The sequence below is a fragment of the Fusarium vanettenii genome, assembly GCF_000151355.1.
Source record: "Fusarium vanettenii 77-13-4 chromosome 9 genomic scaffold NECHAsca_27_chr9_1_0, whole genome shotgun sequence".
NCBI classification, from domain to species: Eukaryota; Fungi; Ascomycota; class Sordariomycetes; order Hypocreales; family Nectriaceae; genus Fusarium; species Fusarium vanettenii.
Window position 1 is genome coordinate 197,984 of NW_003315858.1, and position 24,450 is coordinate 222,433.

Here is a 24,450-nt window from a genome sequence, read left to right on the forward strand (position 1 = left end):
AGGGCATCAATAGAAGCTCAATCTTCTCACAACTAATGGCATTGATGGATAGACTGTCGTACCGCCACCTACTCTTGCACAGGGTCAAAGACGCCTTTGTCTATCTCCTGAGCCACTGGTATATATCTCCAGTGCTTGACATATGCACTCCCACCCTTCGGGCAGTCCAGGCCCGAACCTTGGCCATTGCAAGTCGCATAGGCTCCAAGCAGACTACCAACGAATTCGCCACTGCCACCACTCACCAGGCTCGCCGAGGCCGTCCCGATCAAGAGCTTTTTGGAGCCTCGCACACTCATTGCCTCAAATTTGTAGTGAGTCTGATTTGCTGATGCCACCTGCAACCTGATCATATCTTTCTCCCATCCTTTGGGGGCTGGAACTATCTTCACAGAGGGAACATTCCGCGCGCCCGTGGCTCGGAATCGGAATGCTAGCTTCGAATTCTTTTCCCCGCGGTCTTTGAGGCGGACCAGCCCGAGGTCGATATGGTCAAGTTGAGTGCGGAATACGCTGACACCCACTTCTTGTTCGTCAAGCTTTGGCTTGAAGTCAATATCGACTCTGAACTTGAAGAGCGTATGCGTCTGACGGCGGCCAACAAAAGCCAGACCACGCTGCCCAGAGAGCTCGATCTCATCTTGAGACAGGGGCTTCCCAGTGACATTATTCCGGCTTGGTACGATCTGCAAGCCCTTGGACGAAAGGCTGAAAGTCCCTTCTCGTGGAACTCGGTGGTGAACTAGGTTCGAAGGCATACTCCGCCTTTTTCTAAAATCGTAGTCATCTGGGTCAGAGTTGAATGGGCCTCGTCCTGGGACGTTGCGGCTGGGCTTTGGCAATAGCCCACTAGGCATGCGGCCTCGAACTGGTTGCAGGACAGGCCACTCCCCCTTTTCCCAAGTTGCATTGAAGAGAACAGCCTCGCGGCCCATCGGAGACACTCTAGACCCTGAGCGTGTGGCCAAGCAGAGTCCCCACCAGTTGCCCTTCCGGTCTTGGAAGAGGTCACCGTGGCCGACAGTTTGGAAGTATTCCTGCGTCCCCCGGTTGGTCAAGGTCGGGTTGTTCTCATAACTTTCGTAAGGACCCGTGATTCTTCGAGCCCGGGCGATGGTGATTGCATGGTTTGAACCGGTTCCGCCCTCGGCAATCATCAGGTAGTAGAACCCGTCTTTCTTGTAGATATGGGGTCCTTCTGGCCATACGCCACCCGTTCCATTCCAGATGTTTAGCTCTGGACTGAGCTTTCCAGTTTCGAGATCAATCTCTTGCAGAGTGATGCCATGAGTGGCAGCGTAGACCTTCCCGTCGTCGTCCCAGAAGAGGTCTGGATCGATGTGACTTGGCTTGAAGAGGACCGGGTCACTCCAGCTGGCGTCGTCAAATGGATTGGTAGTCTTGAAAATAACACCAATGATGTCTCCGACGCCAAGGTATTCGCAGATGACGTAGTAGGTCCCTTTGTGAAAACGAATGGTTGGGGCGTACATGCCATCCTGTTGGCCCGGGGTTTTCCAGCTGATGCCTGGAAGCTGGCTTTCGCGGTTCCACACGTGGCTGATCAGACGCCAATTGATCAAGTCTTTGGAGGCATACACAGGCAGCCCAGGAAATGAGACGAACGTGGAGGTGACACAGAAAAAGGTGCCATCTTTGTGGATGCAAGAGGGGTCAGAGTGCCACCCTGGAAGAACAGGGTTGGTGTATGTAGGGTTGTCTGGCTTCCTCTGGGAAAGCACACTGGCGTATGCAACCAGAGGGAAGATCAAACAGGCCAAGAGCATCTTGTAAATATCAGTCGAGTGGCGGATGTGCTATTGCTCAAGAATTCACGAGTTCATGGTTCGGGTAATTATTCGAACTTGGGTATATATCTGTCTTTCTGCACATTTGATTCAACCAGCTGATTATTAGCCAGATTCGTACCACAAATAGGCTGAATAACCACCTCGGAATGAGTTTTCTTAACGATTTATAGCTCTTGCGTTGGCGATCACGACGGGGGTTGACAAGGGGTCCGGCGATCATTGCCCTGTTCAGTGATACCCCGTCGGGGCTTTAACGATGGTCTACCCGGGAGGTATGCTTGAATTGGCCTCGTAGTGGAGCAAGCGAACTCGTATACAACGTCCAGCAAGCCAGAATGCTCTGATATTGAATCCAAACGTCCCTCAATGGGGCGACACTGGGCCCAAAGGTGGTATTTTCCTCCACTTTGCTCTCTTGGCATGCCGCCCCTCTTGGCGGGGTTGCCAGTTGAGAGTTAGACTGCGTGCATGGGTAAAGCCACTGAAGCGGTCGGCGTCATCACCCCACAATCGCATTTAAACCCCCGCTAGCCCCTTAACTATATCCGTGCTACCCTGGCCGATAGTAGGGGCTTTCCCCTCACTGTCAAGCAAAATATGCTGGCCACCAAGGTACTCTTCTCACAAGCCAGTGAGAACGAGCCGGGCGAAGAACTGTCATGTTGGAAGAACTGAGAGTTCCCCCTTAACTTCAGGATCAAGATCAAAGTTTGAAGTCCTATGATTAAGGTTCAAAGTCCTAGATGGAATCACTCAAGGATATAAGGCACCAAAAGTGATGAAAACTTAACCAAGTATAATTACAATCATAACAACGGGAACTACCTTTTGTCAAGTGCACTCAGCATCCCTGCGTGACACGACAACAAGTCAAACACTACTGGCATCTCGGGTCGAGCCTTTGCGACAAAAGAGTCATCATCTCTGCCAGAGTGTTTAACAGCCTACAGCGCCTCGAGTTGAGCGGTATTGGGCCGGCCTCGGTTGTTTGGTGATCGAAGGTAGTAGAGTGCAGTTTTTGGAGCACAAATATAATTAACTGCATAGTATCGAAGGTTTGCTGCAAGATCCTAGTCACTTTAGGTTATTAGATGTAGCTTTGTGTTGACATACAGCAAAACGGCCAATATGCCGCAACAAGGGCTGACCCTTTTACCTATTGCCAAGACAAGACATACGAGTGAGACTTGGTAATCCGTCGTCACTAATCGGGCGGCTCGACCTCTGTTTACGGGGTACCAACGACAATGGATCAGGCTCATCTGGAGGTTACGACCTGTTAATGGCAAGGCTGGTTGTTACTAGCAGGGAATGCGGTACTGATGAGCTCAGAGATTGATAGCAGAAGCTATAGTCGATGCTGTTAAGAAACCAATCGCAAAATCTGGCAGTCGTCATTATTGAATGAACAACATAGTTGTCTCCGGATTCTGGTTTTGCAACGAGTAACACTCGAGTGCGCTTTGTTCTATAGTAGCCCGGGGTGAAGAAACCTATGCTTTTTTTTCCGAGAAGAGAAGATATGGGTCTATTCTTGATGAAGCGAATAATTGTCAGTGATGTTGAAAGGTCTAAGTTACATGTGTCTGTGAGGAGCTGTGCTCCTCACATAGTATCGACATCCCTGCCACCACCAGATCTGACCATCTTAGTCCTACAGTCTCAACAATTCTCAGGCATATCCACATAACGAGACTATTTCTTCCATCCAATCTCCAGAGCCTCTGGCGCCGTCATTGCCTTGATTTCTGGGAACAAGTCGTTGAGAGTCTGTTTCGGCTGGAAGTCGAAAGCTCCTTCGTCGAATAAGACGCCAAAATTTAATATCCCTATCTTTCTATAGAGGATAAATCCAGGCTTATATATTAATATAGGAGTTATCTTTATAGAGGGGCGAATATATAAAGAGACGATGGAGCTTAAATAAGCTAGAAAAGGGATAGATCAGTGGTTTTAGATATAGTAGTAAATTAAAGGTTACTACCTGCTCTGGCTCAACTGGTATAACCAGAACGAGCATGTTTTAGATACTATTTAATCTAATACTATTCCAAATCTCCCCGCAGCCTTGCCAGAATTCATCAAATCAATCACTCTGTGAATGTCGTTTATGTCTTGAAACGTCGTCATGTGTACTTGGATGCCATGCTCATGACTAAAATTGATAGCTTCCGGCATGTTCTTGGGAATGCCACTGCTACGACCAGCAATCCGGTATTTGCCGAGGAGAATGTCAAGAGCGCTAATGGACAATGGCCTTTGTGGGATCCCAGCAACCATCAAAAGCCCGTTGATTCTACAAGACCGGTTAGTCTAGAATGAGATTAGACCGATCGGCTTTGCCTTACCGCAATGTCCTTGTGGCACTTTCGTATGCCGCATTGGAAGCGCTGAATACTGCAGCGGCATGGCAGCCACCACCCGTGATCTTCTTGATCTTGGTTTCGTAGTCTCGTTCCTCAAGTGTGTTGATGACATAGTCGGCGCCTAGGCTTTTCGCATCGTCAAGCTGAGATTTGGAAATGTCGATGCCAACAACCTTGAGTTTCAGTGCTTTGGCATATTGTACAGCTTCCAGTGTGTTAGCGTGTCAAAGTTCTTAATAGCATCTTGAAGACGCACCTAGATGCCCAAGGCCACCGCAGCCTATAATGGCGATCCACTGTCCTTCACGAAGGTCACATCCCCGGATAGCATGATAAGCTGACAAAACGTTAGTAAGCCCTTTGATCTCAGCGGCATGAGCAAGGGATGGATGCTGACCGGTGACCCCAGCGCAAAAGAGCGGCGCTGATGTGTCTGGGTTCATACCCTTGGGCAGAACCATGGCATTCCGATAATCAGAAACGGAATACTCTGCAAAGTGACCAGGGCATGAAAAGCCGTGCATTTTACCGGTTGCCTCTTCGCAAAACAGGTTGTGGACTTGGCATCCCTCGCAATCATCTGATGGTGTCAGCATAGAACTGTTTTCTAGACATTGTCCACGTACAACAGGCGTAGCTGCAGCCAAGGCAACCAACAAGATCGCCAACCTTGAACCCCTTGACGTCTTTTCCAACTCCGACCACGTAACCTGTATTCTCATGTCCGATCGTGATCTTATCGGTGGGGGGCTCCACGGCCGTATGGCCCCAGAAGAGCATCTGGTGTGGAGTGTCAGTCCACTGGAGCAGGTCTGCAGGTCAAGATAGCGTACTAGGTCTGAATGACATAGAGAGGCACTCCTTGTCTTGATCAGGATCTCGTTGTCTTTGTAAACAGGGATATCGATGCGGTTAACTTCAACCTTGTTGCTCAGCTGTAAATGTCGTCAGTCGTTGTTTGAGGTCTAGGGGAGGGGTCATGGGTCTTGCCTTGTTGTATTGCGCGGCAAGCATGGTGCCCGTCTGCTTGGAACCCATGATGATCGGCTCGAACGTGGTTCGATACTGTAGACACCTTGTATTGGGGAATCGTGCGAGTTTGGATAGACGGCTTCAGGGATCAGATTCTTCGCTTGATGACTAGCTGGAAAACAATCATAGACCTAGCAGGATCTTGCGGTGAACATTCGATATTAAAAGGTACTGGAATCAATGCAGAAGAGTACCTGGATAATGACTCAGTTCATAGACAGCGGTTCTTTCATTAGCCGCGAGACTGGCCAGGTCTCCCGGAGAGCATCGACTACCTGGCTACAATACATCCCGATGAGTCTGTCGTGATTGGCTATTGACTTCCACGGAATTAGTTTCCGACTGAGTCAGTCCAGAGAACGACGTTAGTTACCCCGCAGGCTATCCTCCATCCTTGCAAAGCGCAACAAGTTGGCATGAGTCAGTTGCTCTGGCGCAAGCGAATGCGGCCTGGTGGTCCAAACTCGACACAATCTGAGTGAGGTGGCGCTGAACGGTGGACCTGGGGTACATACTACAGCCCGGGGATCCGGGGATTCTGGGGTTCGAGACCAAACGTGGGGAAACAGTCAGTTCTACTGTGATATCTGCATTATAAAGCCATCAAACCGACGTTCACAGATGCAGTATATTCCCAGCCAATAGTATCAATACGCTGACTGATCCGTGGGACTCTGTCACATCAACTACCAAACACGCTCAACATTCCTCTCACCTCGCGTCCCCGTCACTGACGGCGCATCAACATGTTCACCAAACTGCGTGGAAGGTATCTCCAAGCTGCAATCACATTCAGTGCTGGAAGCGCTTATTTGCTTTTCGGCTACGATCAGGTAAGTGTCTCTTGATCCCTCTGTCATTTCATGTGGCCAACAACGAGTTGTAGGGCGTGTTGGGTGGTCTTGTCACCCAACCCAGTTTCCTCGATGCCATCGGCAATCCGAGTCCTAGCTTCCTAGGCTTGATTGTCGCGCTGTACAACATTGGCTGCTTGGTGGGATGTATCGTAGCGTCTTTGATTGGAAACAAATGGGGTCGACGCAAGATCATCATTTGGGGCTGCATCATCATGATCATCGGAGGCATCATTCAATCTGCTGCTTTTGGCGCGGCCCAACTCATCGTGGGCAGACTCATCTCTGGAGTTGGCAACGGTCAGTCTTGAAATTGTCGGTTCTTGATATCTGCTAAACCTTGCATTGCCAGGCATGAATACGAGCATTGTACCGGTCTATGTCTCGGAATGTTCACATGCGAAGCACAGGGGGCGTGCTGTTGCAGTCCAGCTCTCGATAGTGATTGTAAGATTCCCCTTCCATTTTGATATGATACCAGCTGACGCTCTTCTAGTTCGGCACAGTTGTAGCCTACTGGCTCGATTATGGCACCATCAAGCATCTCACGGGAGAGGTAAAGTACCTGAGCTGTTCTAGTGAACTTGAAGCTGATATGGAATAGGTCGTCTGGAGATTTCCGATTGCTTTCCAGAACGTCTTCGCTATTGTGACAGTTGCTACCCTCCCCTTTCTCCCGGAAACTCCAAGGTGAGGCATCGTGATACCCTTTTGTGGCTTCTTTAACTAACGTTTCTTTAAAGATGGCTCTATTCGCACGAATACCGAACTGAAGCGATCGATGTCCTCGGTCGACTGTACGACTGCCAAGAAGATGACCCAATCATCCAGTCAGTCGTGCAAGAGATTGAGACAGCCCTGAACCTCGAGCACCAAACCGAAAAGTTCTCTCTCAAGAACCTCATCCATGACAAGACCCCGGTCAAGAATACCCGACGACTTGTCCTCTGCTTCATGATTCAGCTGTGGCAGCAGTTCACAGGAATCAACGTCATCGCCTTCTACGTTACTATCGTCCTCGAAACCAACGTCGGGCTGTCCAAGGATACCAGCAGTCTTGTTGCTGGATTCATCCAGATTGCTTTCTGGCTGAGCACGTTCCCTCCCATGTATCTGCTTGACAGAGTTGGTCGGCGACCAATGCTCATGTTGGGATCCGTCTCGCTCTTGACTGCCATGGCCATCTTCACTGCGGGCATCGCGGTCAACACATCATCCACGTCAGCCATGGCTCTCGCGTTTCTATTCATCTACGAGATCTCTTTCGGCATGTCCTGGAACAGCATCCCTTGGCTCTATGCTCCAGAGATTACTCCTCTTGAGCTGCGACATGTGGGCTCATCCGTCGCCGCATTTTCCGAATGGCTCTGGACATTTGTGAGTGTTGCGTCTTTTCCAGATCTCAAGTTCCAATGCTCACCTGCTCAAAGGTTATTGCTCTTATCACGCCATATGCCATCGACACTGCAGGTTGGAAGTTCTATATCTTATTCTGCGTCATGATTCTTCTCAACATCCCCTTCACGTATTTCTTCCTCCCAGAGGTAAGCTTGCTAACTCCAATTCCTGTCATGAGAGCCTCTCTAACGAATTCTAGACGAGTGGAAAAACACTTGAAGAGCTTGATTACGTCTTCTCTGGAGATGCATTCAACGGTCTTCAAGAACAAAAGTCCCCGAATGAGATCAAGGGCGATAGCGAGGAGGGCACTGGGGGATCGTGCATTCAGGTGGAGAAGTCGGTTTAGGAAGGGACTTGGTTTGTAGATACGAGGTTTTATTCGGGGGAAAGGTTCAGCATTGAGTCTGCTATGCAGCTGGCTCAAAGGGGTAGAGAATCTAGAGTTGGCCTCATTCATGGCCAAGCATAAATCACGATTGAGCAAGTCATCATGTGTCTGTCATTATCATTATCCCATGAATCTCTCTTGCCAAAGGAGACCAGCAACCATCACAACTTTGTGCATATTTCTATCTACTCAGTAATCTGAGTAATTGCTGCAATTATCGAAGGAAATCGATCCTCAAATGCCTTGCTAACAGTCCAGTTCCTGAGATCCCGTATATGCCTCTCAAAGATTGAGTGTAATGTTCCCTCCCCATTTAAATCTGACACAGCGTCTAATCCATCAAACTTCCAATTCACACTGACATTTTGAGAATAATAATCTGAGAACAACTGGAATGGATATTCCGCTGGATTCTCTATGAGAATGTCGCGAACGCCAGGCCTAACAAGTCAACTTCTATTACAACATGACAAGAGCCCAAGAATTTGTCAAGCTTACCATGGAATATTGTCGATCCAGGCAGCATGTGGCACGGCTATCTGTGTAACTGTCGGTCTCAGCCACGAAGGCATGTCATTGTATTGCTGTTTAGTCGGATGAATTTGCCACTGGATTGTCAGTAGGAATTCCCAGGCTGCTCGATGAGATGGAGAATGATACATACCCTCATCGTGTTGCACATTAGATAAAAGAATGACAACTTCTCTGCCAGTTGCACTGCAGGGAAAGTTGACAACACTCTAGACATGATGCCGCTCAAGGGGTGCACCGAATCAACCTGTTCAGGGTTGATAAGAGCACGTGCCGAAGGTTTTGGAGGGCCAACAATTGTGTCCAGGTCCAGACCGTGTGACAACATTTCCCTTCTTGACTTGAGAAATTCAAGAAGTATCAGGTCCAATGGGCATGTAGATGAAACATGGGCAGGTAGAATCCCGAATACGGCGTTGGGCGGAGTGTAATGACCGACATTGGCTATCGAACCGCCAAAGCCTGAGTAGTCATCCGTTGTTTCGTGTTGGACCACGTGGGATGCTTCCGTTCCTGACTGCGATTGGGCGCTGTAGGGAATGTGGGAGTCTGGGGCTTGGTGGCTTCCAGGGGGTGACAGGAAGCCCACGTTTGCTGCCGGGGAAACATGACAAATGGCATCTTCATTAACCATAGTATCCGTAATGTTATAGGCTTGGTCATGTACTGAGGTTGCATGATTCGTGGGTGTCGGTGAGCTGTGGCTCTGCACCAGCTGGTCGTCAAAGGGCTCCTCTGAGTTGGATCTTCCGGCATCTGCATCATGTTGAATATGCATGGGCTCTTGATGACCTGCAGACAAGGAGTCGACATCGGGTTCTTCCTGGCGAGAAGGGGTCCCCGTAGCGGTCTGGTGGCCCCCGGCCTGACTCTCGTCTATCAAACCAGTCAGCAGCTACTCCATGACTCTCACACGTCTTCTAAGCTCACCCCGCGACATATCTTGGTCATGCACGTCTTGGTCATGAGCCTTTCCGGCCTGCCTTAGGGCTTTCGTCACAAGCTCCGAGATGGCCTCCAGGCAAGTTATCAAGGATTGGTTCTCGTCACGCATGGAGTCAATCTGAGCGTCTTTCTGGCTGCAGCTTTCACGTAGCTCCGCACACGTCCCCTGTAGCTGAGAGAATTGAACCTCGAGATTTGTTATGCATTCCTTGTTTCGTTGACGAAAGGCGCGCTGTGCCCTACGATCGACGTTGCGTTTGTGCTGAATCTGCTCCTCTGTGAGGTTCGATACGGCCCTGGAGCGCTTCCGGGAGGAGGCTGCCCTTGTCGTAGTTTGAGACTGGGTCTCAGTCATGGTTGTGTAGTAGACTCGCAGGTGAATACAGATGGATAAATGGACGATGAGCCAAGTAGATGATACGATCTCGGTATCAACCAAGATCGGAGAATGGGATACGGAGCCAGGCGTTGAACGTTCGGTCAAAGCGGCTACCGAGGTGACGAGTGCGGGATCCCCACGGGGTAATGCGGGGTAGTCCGAGGAGCAGGATGCGATAACCAAGGATCAGATGAGGTCAAAATTGCGCAGTGGATCACGAACATGGATGTTTGATGGAGGAGAGTGAGGCAAAAGGAGGAAGCACGTTGAAGGAAGTGGTCATTAGTCATGTCCCGGATGAGTTGATGGCGCTAGTGGCTGACTAGACCAGGTGGCTCCTGGTCTGGACCTGGCATCCCCGGCGCCACTGACACTGCGCACACTGTTTTCTTGAGAAGTGGCTGTGTATCAAGGTCTGTCATCTGTTGATATTCTGTATCTCGAGTTCTTGCCTATTTCCCCTCAACACGCCATGTTAATCAGAATAGTCTTGGGCTCAGTGTAAGCTCTCAACGCATGCTCCCCATTCTCTCGACCAAGGCCGCTCTCCTTTGTTCCACCGAAAGGGCACGAAAATGAAATGGTGCTAATGCAGTTGATCCCAACAACTCCAGAGTCGATGAGCGAGCTGAGCCGAAGTGCTCGGCTGATGTCTTGAGTGAAGACGCCAGCCATGAGTCCATACTTGCTGTCGTTGGCACGTTCAATAATTTCTTCCTCTGTTTCAAACCTGTTGATGACGGCTACCGGTCCAAAGATCTCGTCTTTGTAGATGAATGATGTATCTTTAGTGTCGGCAAACACGGTCGGTTCGATAAAGTAGCCCTGTACCAGTCAGGCCTTATCCATATTCACCAGTCTCGGTCAATGCACTCACCTTTCCATCCAGCTTTTGCCCTCCGGTCAGCACTTTCCCGTCATTTTTCTCTATGGCAGATGAGATGATGCCCATGATACGATCGTGCTGGGCCTTGTCTACGACTGGGCCAATCTGTGTCTCAGCCGCCTCCGGGTCTCCAATGACCTGTCGTTTCGCCTTGATGCCTTCAAGATAGGCTTCAATAAATTTGTCGTAGACCCCCGACTGCACGTACACTCTTGTTGCTGCGAAACAGATCTGACCCGAGTTGCTCACGAGTGCATTAACGGCCCTTGAATCATTAGCAATGGCGGCTTCGTCGGGGTTTGGTCTTCTCACCAGTTGACTGCGTTTTCGAGATTCGCATCGTTAAATACCACGGCAGGACTTTTACCTCCGAGCTCCAACGTAACCCTCTTCAGATTGCTTTTGGCTGCCAAAACCTGCACTGTCTTTCCTGTCTGGATACTCCCAGTGAAACTGACCTTGGCAACGCGCATGTGAGATGCGAGAGCCGCACCTGTCGAGCCATCTCCAGTCAGGACTTGGAAGACGCCAGGAGGGAAGCCAGCCTCAAGTACCAGCTTTCCAAGTTCCGCGGCCATCAGTGGCGTCTTCTCGCTCGGTTTCAAGATGAAGACGTTTCCGGTGGCGAGTGCTGGAGCCGCCTTGAGTCCGACAGAGGCCAGTGGTCCGTTCCATGGGATAATTCTACCAAGACATTAGTTGATGGCCAAAAAAAGAGTATGCAGTAACCAAATCTTACCCTGCAACAACGCCGAGTGGCTCGTTACGGACAATCTTGTAGAAACCGTCATCAGCGGGAAAGCTCTGACCAGCATGTTTATCGACCCATCCGGCGTAATCTTGTGTTGTCAGTTTCTAGGAACCTTGTCTGCAACATTTAACCAAAGCTTACAACGGAAGCAGCCAATAGCGGTGCCAATCTCAGACTTTCCAAAGGGTAGATAAGGGGCTCCCAGAGTAAGTCGTGTAAGGTAGGCAAGACGCTCTTGGTTGGCCTCAAGCAGATCGGCAAACTTGAGGAGAATTTCCGTCCTCTGGTTGTGTGTCATTCGTCGCCAAGGCGAATCTGGCTTGAATGCCTCGTTGGCGTAGGCGACTGCTTCATCGACATCCTTGTCGCCTGCAACAGGAATCCGATCGCTCACCAAGTCTCCGGTGACAGGGTTGTATACAGACACACTTGTGGGCTGTCAGCGATATGGCCCGGTAACTGGAAGGGATTGGGGGTACTAACTATTTCTGGCTACTACTATCGACATACTTGGCTCGTTAGCTTGCACTCGATAGGACATAGGGATAGAATTCTCACCTGGTTGTTGATAAACAATTGGGTTAAATGAGGCTCGAGCTCCATGGCTGTGGTGAGCAGGATACAGTGCGCTGGAAGAAATCTCTTTAGAACGGCAGCAGTACAGATACCTGATTATCGTCCACAATATCATTATCGAGGTTAAATAAGATTCGTAACACAACAGTACATATCATACTTTTCAACTTGTTATCTCCACGGGCTCACACTAGTTCCTTTGTCAGATGCGTTTAGCAACATAGCCCGGTGAAGCCAAGAACTGAGTAATGTGCCAGGCTCCACAATGGATGGAACATCTTATCCAAAAGTGGTTTAACCGCGCCGCGTGCCATGAGTCATGTCGAAATATCCTTGTCAAGTCAAGGGTGTTGAACTTACCCGGTACCATAACGTCATGGAGTCTCGATTGACCGCGCAGTGACAATCGTGAAGCAGGTTGCTTGACGAGTATGTCAGTTTCTATGTTTGATGAAACTAAACCGGAAATCTTTCTAAACGGTGCTATAGCTTGCTGATTCTCCAATTCTATACCTTCACGTCTATCGACGCTTCACACAATGGCATCCACCAACCCCACAGCTTCAATGTTGAAGATTTCCAAGGAACCCAAAGTTTGGCTGGTAACCGGCTGCTCCAGTGGTCTTGGTAGATCCCTCGTTACAGCTGTTTTAGCACGAGGAGACAAGATTATTGCCACGGCTCGACAAGTCTCTACCCTGAAAGATTTGGAAAATCTCGACAACGTTAGAGTCATTTCTCTTGATGTCACGGCAGATCAAACCGAGCTTGCCAAGAAAGTTCAAGAAGCTCAATCCTTTTTTGGAAGAATAGATGTTTTGGTAAATAATGCAGGATGTGTGATATCAGGTGTGTGGGAAGAACTGGGGTAAGTTGACGGGCTTCGATCATCCATCATTGCCATTCCTGCATCTTACTCTTCTTTAGTACCAAGGACGTGAAGAAAGAGTTCGAGACCAACTTTTTCGGGGCCATGAAGATGACTCAAGCTGTACTTCCATTTATGCGTTCGCAAAAGTCAGGAATCATCATCTTTTCCGCGGCTCGCAAAGGGTCTCCAGGCTGACGATCATGGGAAGTCATCAGATGCTGTGTAAAATCATCCTTCACCTTTATGTAGTCGGCGATACCTTGGTGAGAGTCCAACTTTACAATCTCGCTTTGATCTCCTAGGATACCTGTACGAAAACGGCCCAGGACAAAAATGTGGACACGAATACCGAGATCCGAGACTTCTCTGGATAGAGATTCGACAGCGCCTGCGTTGAGCATAGTTAGTGATTATGATAAAGGCGTTGAAGTCTTTACTGTGAGATCTGGAGGTCAACTTACCTTCCAACGCGCACTTGGAGGAAGCATATAACCCGCCAGCTGCGGCGCTATGCCAGGCCGCAATGCTTCCCATGAACATGGTTGATATTGCGAGGGTGGAGAATCTCACGGCCAGCCAAGCCGCGAACTTGCCGTTGCGCATTCCGCTTGGGGCAGAAGCCGTGGTTATCATGAGGCGAAAGTGTTTGGAGACCCTTGCGGTGTTGGACGGATGGACTCGATTCAGTGAAGAAGCAGACTTTAAAGATGCTGAGCAACTACCTGCGTTCTTTTCGTAGCAACTTAGCAAGTTTGCGAGTATGGACAGAACATTTACTGATCTGCATTGACGGTGTGCTCCGCTGTTACATGTTTGACTACAGTCTTACATTCCACTGTTATCAGCCAAGCAACATTTTCTGATGATGGATGGCCTCCCATGTCCATGTGACGTGCCTGAGCAACGCTGAAAGCATCGTGACAAGAATCATGCAGGGACGTTAAAGCTGAAGCACCAAGGTCATTTTGCCTCTTATGTTCACAAAGATTGCAATTATTGCATTCGAGGATGGTCTTCAAACTACGTAGTTTGACATGTACTTCTGCAAAAGTGTCTTGCAACGCTATAACTTGGTACGAATTGCATTTCAGTCCTTTATTCTATAGACCAACCAACACTTAAAAATGAGATGTAAACTCTCCCATTGCCGCTTAATGCCTTATACTTGTCGATTCAGTAAACGGACAAGGTCCTCAAGAGGATCGGGAACTGCCAAACCTCCCCAGAACGCTGCCAGCCCGACGCTAGTGATGAGGGCAAGCCAAGTACGCGGCGAGATGGTCCTCAAGTTCCTCCATGTTCTTCGAATCATCCAGAAAGAAGACCCCCCCGTCATGAGAAAATGGCTCCACTTGGGGAAGAAAGTGGCTTGCCAGAAGGTCACAGCAAGGCCAGGCCACGCAGCAGAGTTGCGACCAGCCTTGTTGATGTACCAGTTGCTGCATCCCGCGGAAAAGACAGTCTCTCCAAGCTTCTTATCCAGGTCTTGAATGAAACTTTCTTCAGCGTCTTGCTTCACTTCAATCACGTCGGCATAGCCGTCGATGACTGGCTTTACAAGGACAGACGTGATGTAAGCCACTTGCACCTCGATGGCATAGATGACAGAGTTGAATGCGGGAAAGGTGTTTGGTCCAAATCTGGGTACACGTTAGTAAATGTGTGGCCATTATTAAGGAAAAAATAGCATAAACGGCGTGTGCACTCACAGGATGGCAAGATTTGGCATGTTGTGCACGAATGTTCCCATGTATGCCTGAGCACCACGTCGTCTAGACCACTGGTCTTGAAGTTCCTCACCAGTCTTTCCAGTAATCTTCATTGGGGCAAGAAAAGACTGAACGTCAAAACCGGTTGCAAGAATGACTGCATCAAAGTCCTGCCGCTTGCCTGTCTCGCTGACAAGACCAGTTTCAGTGAACTCTCGTATACCCTCTGGGAGTAGTTCAACATTGTCGCGGTGCAGAGACGCCAGGTAGCCGGGATCGTAGATGCGTCTTTTGCAGCCGAGAGGGAAGTCGGGAAATATGAAGTCATGGTATTTCTGAGGTGCTTCTCTGTGAATGTAACTTCTTGCCTCTGCCTCAACAGCAAGTCGCTTCTTGATCTGCCTCTCGTCGGACCCGTACACGGAGGCGAGACTGTCTGTCTTGAGAAAGAGGTCAAGTCTGTAATACCTCTGCCAGAATGGCAAATAACGAAAGCAGAACTTGTCAAAGGTAGAGAACCCTCTGTTGGGCCGAGGATGGTACCACTGAGGGCTGCGGGCATATTGAACCAGTCGCTTGACCCCAGGTGCGATGGAGGGCACCACCTGGGCGGCACTGCATCCGTTTCCAATAACAGCCACGGCTTTGTTCTTCCAGTCAAAGGTGTGATCCCACTCGGCCGTGTGGAATACTCTGCCCTTGTACTTGTTCATGCCAGGAAATCGAGCCGGTCGAGGGATCGAGAAGCCGCCGACCGCTGAGAGAAGAATCGTGCATTGCTTGGTGAACTTTTCTCGAGTGATTGGGTTGACAAAGTGGACGTTCCATGCTCCGTCTACCCACTCAGCGCCGGTACACTCGGTGTTGAAGCGAAAGTGGCTGCGCAGTTGGAACTTGTCCACCGTGTTTTCCATATCTATGCAAGCGTTAACTAACGGAGGCGGCAAGGTAAGCAATGCTGCGAGACCCTTACATCTGAGAATCTCCTCTTGGTCAGCTAGTGCTTGAGTCCAGTCGGGGTTGAGATTGAAGCTGAAGGAATAAAGATGTATGGGGACATCGGAGCCACTGTGCAAATAAAGTCAGCATATTAGGTGAGATAATTTACGTTTCACGAGGTGAACGAACCATCCTGGGTAGGTATTGACTCTCCAAGTACCCCCAAGCTCTTCCCGCTTCTCGTAGATCTGTATGCAAGGTACGTTAGTGGCATGGAGTAGGATGGAGACGTGACAGGACATGCCTCGAAGTTTCTGAAGCCAAGTTTCTCTTTGAGGGTGTGCGCCATGGAGATGGCGGCAGCACCTCCGCCGATAATGATGATGTTGGGTGTAGACATGGTTGATCCTGGACTCCGCCGGTATGAGATCAAGTTTGAAGTCCAGGCCAATTGATTCCGGTGTTGCATAGTCTCCTCTTGGAGAGTACGAAGATAAATACCGTCATCATGTAACTTGCCCTTGCCGGCAGGGAGCATTGAATCCGGGGCTTCGGAGAGGACTGAGGGAGTGCAACACAAGGCAGTGGAAGTATCTTGGTCGCGGATGTAGAATTCCGCGGATTTGGTTTCCGATGCCAACGTATTCCCGGCGCAAATACAAACCGTCAATAAGATTTCCGTCGAGGTTGACTCTTCAAGTATTTCAAATTCATTTTGTCTCCCGTCTAGTATTCTAAGAAACATTGATCCCAAAGCATGGATGTTAAGTACTGTGTCTTGCGCAGCTTAGCTATACACCACACCGACAATGGTTGCTACAGGTATTTGGACCCATTTTTGCAAGTCACCTCAATGGTCTTAGAACAGAAGGTGCTCTAAAACTTTTGTGCATAACCTTCTGCTTGTACCGTGATCCGAATAACTGCCTGATTACGTGCTCTTGAAATCCTTTCACTTTAGCACAAGATCCTCGCTCGCTACGCTCCAATGATCGGAACAATGGATGGATGAACGTCACGTGTGTGACTGTGTCATGTCTCTGGGATCAACAAGGGGCATGACATGACAGCAGCCCTTATAGCTCAGTGGTAGAGCGTTGCACTTGTAATGCAAAGGTCCATAGTTCAATCCTGTGTGGGGGCAGCTCTTTATTCATCGGCTGTATTATTTCTGTCGAGTTTCTCAGGCCTCCACCTCGTGGCCCGACGCACCCTTTTTGACCAAGTGGCACATGTCATGTCCACCCCCGCATTCTTCCCCAGAATAGCTGGACGAGCTCCCTTTTGTCAGGGGTGAAAACCTGGGGTACATTGGCATTCGTGGGGTTTTTCAGGCTCTTGGATTTCCACTGTTCTCTTATCATCCTCTGGGCAAGATCTTTTTATCCAACATGGCAGGGCAGAAGTATGTCAAAAGTGCTTGTCTCAACTGTAGACGAAGGAAGGTCAAGGTAAGCAGCCATATTTTGCATTACCTTTCCGATCTCCTCCCATTTTTCACTGCAAAGCCCTGACATATTTTGACCCGTGGTGTCGTAGTGCGATGGGAACCATGTTTGTTCCAACTGCGTGACCTCCAATCTCGAGTGCTTCTACAACGTTGATGGTGACCTGCGAAGGTGAGTATCACTGCGCTATCCGGATGGATATGGACTGCCGGGTAATCAATGGAACTGATAAGTTGCAGATTATCGACCAAGAAGACAATCGTCAGCCTCGAAGAGCGGATCGGTCAACTCGAGGGAGTCCTGCGAGAGCACAACATCGATCAGCCCCAGCCAACACCTACCTCCGCAACTGAACCAGTCACCCTCCCGAAACAAATATCTTCTACGCCAGAAGCACAGCAGAGGGTCAACGGAGACCAGGACCAGACCGATGGCAGCAAAGTCGATAACGATGGTCTTCCACAAGACCTCAATTCTCCCTCGGTACTGCTCGAGGGCACGTCAACGCGAGGCCTTTTCGATACTAGGTCCCACCAGCTAGCCAAGGACTCAGAAGCTTCCCATACAGCCCAATCTTACCGAGCCCCGGCCTCCATTACATCGAATCACAGCGATCACTTTGTGCTGGTTGATACACCGGGTTCCGCTCATGCTCTGCACGGAAACACTCTCCACAGCAGTAAACAAGATTCCGAAGACGAAGACAACAGCATAACTGGAATTCTATCAGCCCGTATGGGTGCGCTGAGGCTTGTCGAGGACGGGCAGCTGCGGTACTATGGGCCAACATCGAACCTACATATGCATACAGACGGCCTCCAATCACTCTCAACTCCGTCTTTCCGCTCTGTGGCAACTGAAGGTATTGATGTTCTTCGGAGGTTAGGGTTGGATCAGGAAGTGCCTTTGGCCCTTGAAACCCACCTCGCGAAGCTCTACTTTACCTGGGAAGACCCAGCCATCCACGTTGTCGACCAAGAAACCTTTTTCGCTGAGAAACGTCGCTGTCTGTTACATGATACAGGCAGCCCATACTATTCCGAGACCCTCAACAATGCCATGTAAGAACCACTGCAACCAACTACTCATTTAACAGAACGCTGATGCATATAGTTGCGCCATGGGTGCCAGCCTGGCAGCTGGAGAGAATCTTCATCTTCCGGAGCCAGCTTCCGAGTTCTTTTCTTCCCGAGCAAAGGCACTCTTGGACGTTGAAATGGATAGCCCGACGGTTGCCACCGTTCAGGCACTGGTTATCATGAGCGCCACAGAAGCAGCATCTACTCGAGATGCTCGTGGCTGGCTGTATAGTGGTTGGTGAAACAAGTGTTACGCTCTTTGGATGATTGAGGCTGACTATACACGTTTCCAGGCATGGCCACACGACTGAGTGCTGATTTGGGCCTTCATCTGGACATCACCAAGCACATGCATAACGGGCTCCTTACGTCGCGAGATATGGAAATAAGACAAACAGCTTTTTGGGGAGTTTTCATCCACGAACAGTACGATCTCTGATGTCAAGAAAAACTCTCGCTAACAATATGCAGCATGTGGAATCTCTACGCTGGCCGCCCTTGGGGATTGGGGATTCAAAATGTAACCATTCCCAAACCAGAGCCTGAATCACAAGATGGAGAGTGCAAGCTTTGGAAGTCCTATCCGGGCACCACTTGGCAGCCAGAAGCTGGTGTGCTCTTCCCGATCCACGCTTGCACTGCCGCCAATGTCACGCTTTGTGGTTTTATGCGACAGATAAATATTACACTGTAAGATCATTGTCAAACACGAAACGGGAGCAATCATGGATCTGACTTGATGGGTGCTAGTTATGCTGGAGAAACGGTTGACTTGAGCGCCCTCGTCGAGTTTCTCATCAAGACCAAGCAAGAAATGATGGAGTGGCATGCAAGCTTGTCTCCACTGCTGGGAGTCAGCGAGATGGGGTCAAGCAGAATCTATCACCCTGCCATCCTTCAACTTCAGTGAGTAACTGGGCCATTGGACGGTTTATCTCCACGTTGCTTCGTGCTAATGGGTGCCAGTATGCAATATTATGCCACCCTTATCTTCCTCTATCGCCCTTACTTGTCATGTCGGCTTGTCTCTCAGATAGCGTCACAGGATACGCCAGAGACTCGAGCAGCAATGGAAAGTGTTCCGAGTGACTGCGTCGCAGCAGCCCATCAAGTAGCTGACATTCTTCGATGCTACCAAAAACAGCACTCGCTCCGACACGGCAACGTACAAATCGTCCACATCATCCTGACAGCGTCTCTTACTTTTATTCACGACGTCTGCACGCGTAGCTACAGTGAATCGCGGCGTTCCCTAAGCGACCTGCAGTTATGCTGCCACTCATTAGGAGAGATTGGTCGGTGCTTTGGAAACGCAACAAGGGCACTGGAGGTCATCATCCTTGTTAAGAGTGAATGGCAAAGAATAGCCACTTCCCGAGGAGGACAGAAGACAGGGAGAAAACGTCCAAGCTTCAGCATGTCTGGTAGCTCAGGGGAGCTTGACGGGGATTGCCGGCCCAGGCGAAGACATCGAACCTCGATGATAGACACCGACAGGTTCCAGGCCCCTAGTTTCAGTATGCCGCCTCTCTTTTTTGATGAGGGCGCTTTGGATCTCGAAGACGTGAATATTGGCAACCCCAGTGTCGATGAAGAAGGCCAGGATATGTGGATTTTCTCGGGCGAGCCTGGCTTTGACATGAACGAAATGATCCCGCTAATCGATTGGTTCAACAATCAGCTCCTTGAAGGGACTCATATACCAGCACAGGAGGCATTGTCTGGAGCACATGCAGAGTCGCAGGTCATCCCAGATGAGCCGAGTGTCGGACCTTCAGACATTGTGTGATGCAAGTTTATTTATGGATACGGCCATGATTCAGTTCTAAGGGAGGATCGATTTGACGAGATGTAATTTAAGCCACGAGTGGGATATGTAATAATGAGAAAAAAAAGATATCGTCTTGAGTCTACAGTCTCATCATTTCCTTGAGCGATCCAAGCACTCGACGATGTGTTGTGTTACGGCTGATCTCCGTTGAGTCGCTCAGAAGCCCTACCCCCACCGCTCCTCTGTGCCCTCAACCAAGCACCCGAGCCAAACAGAGCGAGTGCAATGAAAGCACTTGCCCGATCAAGTCAGGAGTCAACCATGCAAGAGAATGAGGTCCATCCAATTGGAGATAGTAAAGCTTCAAGTCCCTCAGTCAAGTCGATCTAGTGCAACTCCACAACAAGCTGTCAACGCCGTGGAATTGAATCCCGCGCCATCAACATCCGAGGATGAGAATTGTGGGCCATCATGCAGCACGTTATACTTAATGCAGAGCGGAGAAATGCTTACCTCGGGTCGATAATACATGCAATCGACTCACGGTCCGTCCAATGAGCACCTCTACACTGCGCCGCACCTCGATGGAGAAGGTATCAAGAAGGAGAGCCGCGAGGGCTTGCCTGAAATGCCGAAAGCGCAAGGTTCGCTGCGATGTGACCCGAACCTCTCAGCCATGCAGCAACTGTCGGTACAATGCCGATGAGTGCATTGTGGTGTCTCGAGTGTTTAACCCGTATGGTAAATTGATCATGGTGTTGTCAGCAAGATGGCTAACTATGTTGCCTTAGATTATTGGGGGGGTTCACTTCAGAAGAACACAAACGTGTTGATGGTTCTCAGTCGCTTGAACTGTTAGCAGTCTCAGTAACATCTTCAACGCCACCCGTTGAGGCTACCTCTGTTGGAGATGCTACCTCTCCTGAGTCCCCTGCCTTCGAGGAGCTCTACACAAACGGTCAACGTGAACAAGACACAGAGTTCTTTCATAATTGGTCGACCCATTCAAATGATCTTTCGACACAGCTTTCATACAACCCATCCCACACCGAGAGTGATGGCCCGACATCTTTAGGGCCAGACATAGATGAGGAAGCGTCCAAGGGCCCGAGCAAAACCGCAGTTTCTCTTCCCATCGACGCCGGCTGCTGGGAGGAAATCAGGCCTGCCGAAAGGCCATCACAGGATAACCTTACCCTTGACTCCCAAGGGTGTTACAAGATCCCGTCAGCACTTTTGCTCAGAATATTCATTGACCATTACTTTCTTTATGTTCATCCAATGCTACCAGTCTTGAATGAAGGTGAATTTTGGGATTTACACTTTCCAGAAACACAGACGTGTTCCCAGACCTATCGTCCAAACATCCTTCTTCTCCACTCAATGCTCTTTGCTGCATGTCCGGTAGGCTTTCCTTCAAGTCCTGATAGGCGGGTACTAATACTGCCAAGTTTGTCACTGAAGAGCATGTCAAAAGGTTGGGCTTCGAAAACGTTCGCCAGGCAAAGGATTCATTTTACAGAAGAGCAAAGGTATTCCAACACAACACAGCCTCGACGAGGCGTTGGACTTGGGTTAATCCATCTGAACAGCTCCTATACTATGCACAGGACCCTTTGGATCATGTGTCAATGGCACAGAGTGCTCTGTTGTTAACCCACCGGTGTTCCTCGAGCGGACATGGTGAGCAAAAGGCAAGCAGCATCTGGCTTGGCCGCGCCATCCAACATGCAAAGATACTCAAGGCCAACGAGTGTACTTCTGCTTCGCTGCAGAATCAAAACACGTTACGTCGGATTTGGTTTTCCTGCATACTTCGTGATCGAATCCTGTCTCTTTGCCTCCGTCGAATGGTTCAGATTTCACCAGCCTGTTTCGACCGCCATGCAGATTACGACATGTCTTACGATGACTTCTCAGATGAGATTCAGCGCTCTCGAGTCTATGACGCTGATTCAAAACGGCCTCTCATCACCATGATGCTCTTAATGGCAGATCTATGCCTTTGTCTGTCAAATATCTTAACAGTGGCACATTCAGTTAGAGACCCGGCAGGGCCCCAGTCACACGACTCAGCCAGAAAGACAATGCAGATCTGGGAGTGCAAGAAGGATCTCGAGACATGGTTCATAAAAGCAGTGTCGTCGTCACCGGTGCTTGCGAGCACTCAGCCCGGCCACCAGGAGGATGACAGACCAAGAGACTCCATATTGATGTTTGCCCATCTTGTCTGGGTGTATTACCAGTAGGACCAATCTAACCAACACCTTTATTATTCACAAGTCGCTAATTTGACTGGCAGTTCCAGTCGAATCACCCTCTGCAATAGCGAGTTGCTCTTGAATTCGGTATCCTATGCTCTTTTCCCCTGTGGTAGTGCCCGGATTCCCTCAACAACGATCGAAAGAATACGTGTGGAGATCTGGGATGCAGCAACAGACATCTCACAGAGACTTGGTCAGCTTCTTAAGCTTGGACTGGCACGCTGCTTACCGGGCAGTGCAGTGAGCTGTACGGCGCTACCACTGGCACTTCATGTGCTAGACGCGAAGCTATCAGCAACAGATCATTGCACATCAACAGATGCAAGGGTTGAGAAGCAGAATCATCTCAACGTGCTTATCGACGTTATGCGAGAGTACCGCCCAAGGCACGAGGAAGCAGATTGCATCACAAGAGCTATCAGGTATTTTATGGAGTGCACATACCTTGAACCAACTCCGTCATCACCCAGAGAAGCCACGGGTGGACAGAGCCCTGGGATGAGTGATGTGCTGACGGGCAATCCAACGCAATATCTCAAACTGGCCTTGACGCTTGACTTGAGCCTGAGCCATGACCGACTACCTGTGGAGAAGGATTTTCCTGTCCAAATACAGGGTTTGATAAGTAGAACTGGGTGCTTTATGCCCATTTTGTTCTCGTATGGAGATCAGGCCGACGTTAACCTTGCAGCTACTTCTACGGAACAGCCCTCATCCGAGCTGGAACAGAGCAGTGTGAATTGCGTATCGCCCAAGGGCTCAGACTTGACTGGTTGGATACAGAACGACCGGTCGCTATTCTTTGCTCAGGAGATGGGGTTAGGACCTTAGACCTTTTCATCCCTGATATTATCATATACCCATGACTATGTTCTCTGTATGTGACTGTCGACTTGATGGGCGATTGAATGGTCTTCTAGCTTAGTTATCGCCTCGAGAATCGGGCTTCAACTATAATAGAGAACACATTATGAGTGAGTGAATCTGTGTTGTCTAAGGCTGGGGTGCCTCATCGGTGCCCCACCACCCTTCGGTAGCAAGAGAAATATCGGAATCTAAATCCGGCTTAATCCATCCTTGATCCGTACAAATAAACGAGCAACTTCAGTAGTCATGGCTGATTTCTCCTTGGCAGATCTATTCACTGACCTCAAAGTTGTCTGATAGCCCCCTGCTTATCCATCTTACACCACTATCATATCAAGACCGTTGAGATGACTGGCCTACCCCAGAATGGACCGACTTGCACTCTATCGATCATTGATACCACGTGCTCCCTGACAGTGCCAGCCGACACCCTGGTCGAACCAACCATATTTGGACATGAATTGATGAACTTTCCGACCTTTTCCTTCTTGATCACGCACGACACTACAAGAAAGCAGTTGCTGTTTGACTTGGGCTGCCGAAAGGACTTTTGGAATCTCCCTGAGCCCATCTCCAAGACGATTGATGAGAGGGTTCCTGGAATCAGGGTTGACAACAACCTCGCCGATATTTTGCAACAAGGTGGCATTGATCTCTCACAAATAGAGGCAGCAATCATCAGTCACCATCACTATGACCACATGGGCGACCCCAGAACGTTTCCAGACACCATGGACCTCATCGTGGGACCCGGGTTCTGCAAACACTTTTCTCCTGGGTATCCAAAGAACCCAAACTCTCCCGCGCACGAGTCTGCCTTTCAAGGGCGACCGGTCCGAGAAGTTGACTTTGACGGTCATACCAAGGTTGCTGAGTATGAGGCCAAAGACTATTTCGGCGATGGCAGCCTATTCCTCCTCAATACTCCAGGACACGCAATCGGTCATCTTTCTGCCCTCGTCAGAACAACCCACGACACGTTTGTCTTTCTCGGGGGAGACATCTGCCATTTTGGTGGAGCATTCAGGCCAAACGAGCAGACACGCATGCCAACGCAGCTCAAGAGGGAGGAGGTTGCGCTACCACCTTCAGCTCCTGAACTTGTCTCGTGCGCACAATACCTTTCGTGCCATCCAAACCCCGACAGGGCGAATTATACACCATACTATCAGCCCTGCAGCAGTTCCGACTCGTGGTATGTCGATCCACCAGAAGCACACAAGAGTGTGAACACTCTTATGTCGCTTGATGCAGACGACAAGGTCTTGGTCTTGATTGCCCATGACCCATCCATTGTAGGCGCTCTCCCACTCTTCCCGAATGGCAATCTCAACCATTGGCATCGAGCTGGGTGGAAGCAACTTCTGCGATGGAGGTTCTTGGATCAACTTCCTATCAACGGACAGCCGAGACCGTATCTTATCGACGGGACTTATGTGGACGGGAAGCGGGTAAAGACACTTGATGGAACTAGGCTGTGAGTGTAACCATGTAGATATGATACTTTACGATCACGATATTGGATGGTATGATGAACGAGTCATTTGATGGGCATATTGCTGTTTACTGGCCGATATAACTG

General features: G+C 49.6%; 9 protein-coding genes across 9 annotated transcripts; 4 read left to right on the plus strand and 5 right to left on the minus strand.

Moving 5' to 3' along the window:
• Positions 1-68: 68 nt before the first annotated feature.
• NECHADRAFT_95941 (uncharacterized protein) lies at positions 69-1,787 on the minus strand (the record flags this gene model as incomplete). Its single annotated transcript, XM_003043791.1, has 1 exon — positions 69-1,787. One exon carries the CDS (start codon positions 1,785-1,787, stop codon positions 69-71), a length of 1,719 nt encoding a protein of 572 aa, XP_003043837.1.
• Positions 1,788-3,506: 1,719 nt separating this feature from the next.
• NECHADRAFT_84382 (uncharacterized protein) lies at positions 3,507-5,215 on the minus strand (the record flags this gene model as incomplete). Its single annotated transcript, XM_003043792.1, has 7 exons — positions 3,507-3,648; positions 3,796-3,809; positions 3,858-4,107; positions 4,160-4,382; positions 4,434-4,757; positions 4,804-4,989; positions 5,101-5,215. 7 exons carry the CDS (start codon positions 5,213-5,215, stop codon positions 3,507-3,509), a joined length of 1,254 nt encoding a protein of 417 aa, XP_003043838.1.
• Positions 5,216-5,955: 740 nt separating this feature from the next.
• On the plus strand, positions 5,956-7,829 carry NECHADRAFT_48074 (uncharacterized protein; the record flags this gene model as incomplete). The annotated part of the gene is made up of 7 exons (XM_003043667.1): positions 5,956-6,042; positions 6,096-6,363; positions 6,416-6,510; positions 6,560-6,619; positions 6,668-6,753; positions 6,807-7,440; positions 7,494-7,829. The coding sequence occupies 7 exons, from the start codon at positions 5,956-5,958 to the stop codon at positions 7,827-7,829; spliced, it is 1,566 nt and encodes a 521-aa protein (XP_003043713.1).
• Positions 7,830-8,346: 517 nt separating this feature from the next.
• Positions 8,347-9,683, minus strand: NECHADRAFT_84384 (uncharacterized protein; the record flags this gene model as incomplete). The annotated part of the gene is made up of 3 exons (XM_003043793.1): positions 8,347-8,460; positions 8,517-9,259; positions 9,314-9,683. 3 exons carry the CDS (start codon positions 9,681-9,683, stop codon positions 8,347-8,349), a joined length of 1,227 nt encoding a protein of 408 aa, XP_003043839.1.
• A 486-nt stretch (positions 9,684-10,169) lies between these two features.
• Positions 10,170-11,947, minus strand: NECHADRAFT_84385 (uncharacterized protein; the record flags this gene model as incomplete). The annotated part of the gene is made up of 6 exons (XM_003043794.1): positions 10,170-10,532; positions 10,585-10,858; positions 10,906-11,277; positions 11,333-11,432; positions 11,486-11,780; positions 11,903-11,947. The coding sequence occupies 6 exons, from the start codon at positions 11,945-11,947 to the stop codon at positions 10,170-10,172; spliced, it is 1,449 nt and encodes a 482-aa protein (XP_003043840.1).
• A 2,003-nt stretch (positions 11,948-13,950) lies between these two features.
• On the minus strand, positions 13,951-15,839 carry NECHADRAFT_47953 (uncharacterized protein; the record flags this gene model as incomplete). Its single annotated transcript, XM_003043795.1, has 5 exons — positions 13,951-14,431; positions 14,501-15,416; positions 15,474-15,568; positions 15,629-15,687; positions 15,735-15,839. 5 exons carry the CDS (start codon positions 15,837-15,839, stop codon positions 13,951-13,953), a joined length of 1,656 nt encoding a protein of 551 aa, XP_003043841.1.
• A 991-nt stretch (positions 15,840-16,830) lies between these two features.
• On the plus strand, positions 16,831-19,755 carry NECHADRAFT_84387 (uncharacterized protein; the record flags this gene model as incomplete). The annotated part of the gene is made up of 8 exons (XM_003043668.1): positions 16,831-16,890; positions 16,979-17,058; positions 17,127-17,948; positions 18,001-18,200; positions 18,260-18,392; positions 18,438-18,656; positions 18,717-18,872; positions 18,933-19,755. The coding sequence occupies 8 exons, from the start codon at positions 16,831-16,833 to the stop codon at positions 19,753-19,755; spliced, it is 2,493 nt and encodes an 830-aa protein (XP_003043714.1).
• Positions 19,756-20,266: 511 nt separating this feature from the next.
• NECHADRAFT_84388 (uncharacterized protein) lies at positions 20,267-22,832 on the plus strand (the record flags this gene model as incomplete). The annotated part of the gene is made up of 4 exons (XM_003043669.1): positions 20,267-20,424; positions 20,529-21,009; positions 21,168-21,982; positions 22,046-22,832. The coding sequence occupies 4 exons, from the start codon at positions 20,267-20,269 to the stop codon at positions 22,830-22,832; spliced, it is 2,241 nt and encodes a 746-aa protein (XP_003043715.1).
• A 383-nt stretch (positions 22,833-23,215) lies between these two features.
• Positions 23,216-24,349, plus strand: NECHADRAFT_48098 (uncharacterized protein; the record flags this gene model as incomplete). Its single annotated transcript, XM_003043670.1, has 1 exon — positions 23,216-24,349. The coding sequence occupies one exon, from the start codon at positions 23,216-23,218 to the stop codon at positions 24,347-24,349; it is 1,134 nt and encodes a 377-aa protein (XP_003043716.1).
• Positions 24,350-24,450: the final 101 nt, after the last annotated feature.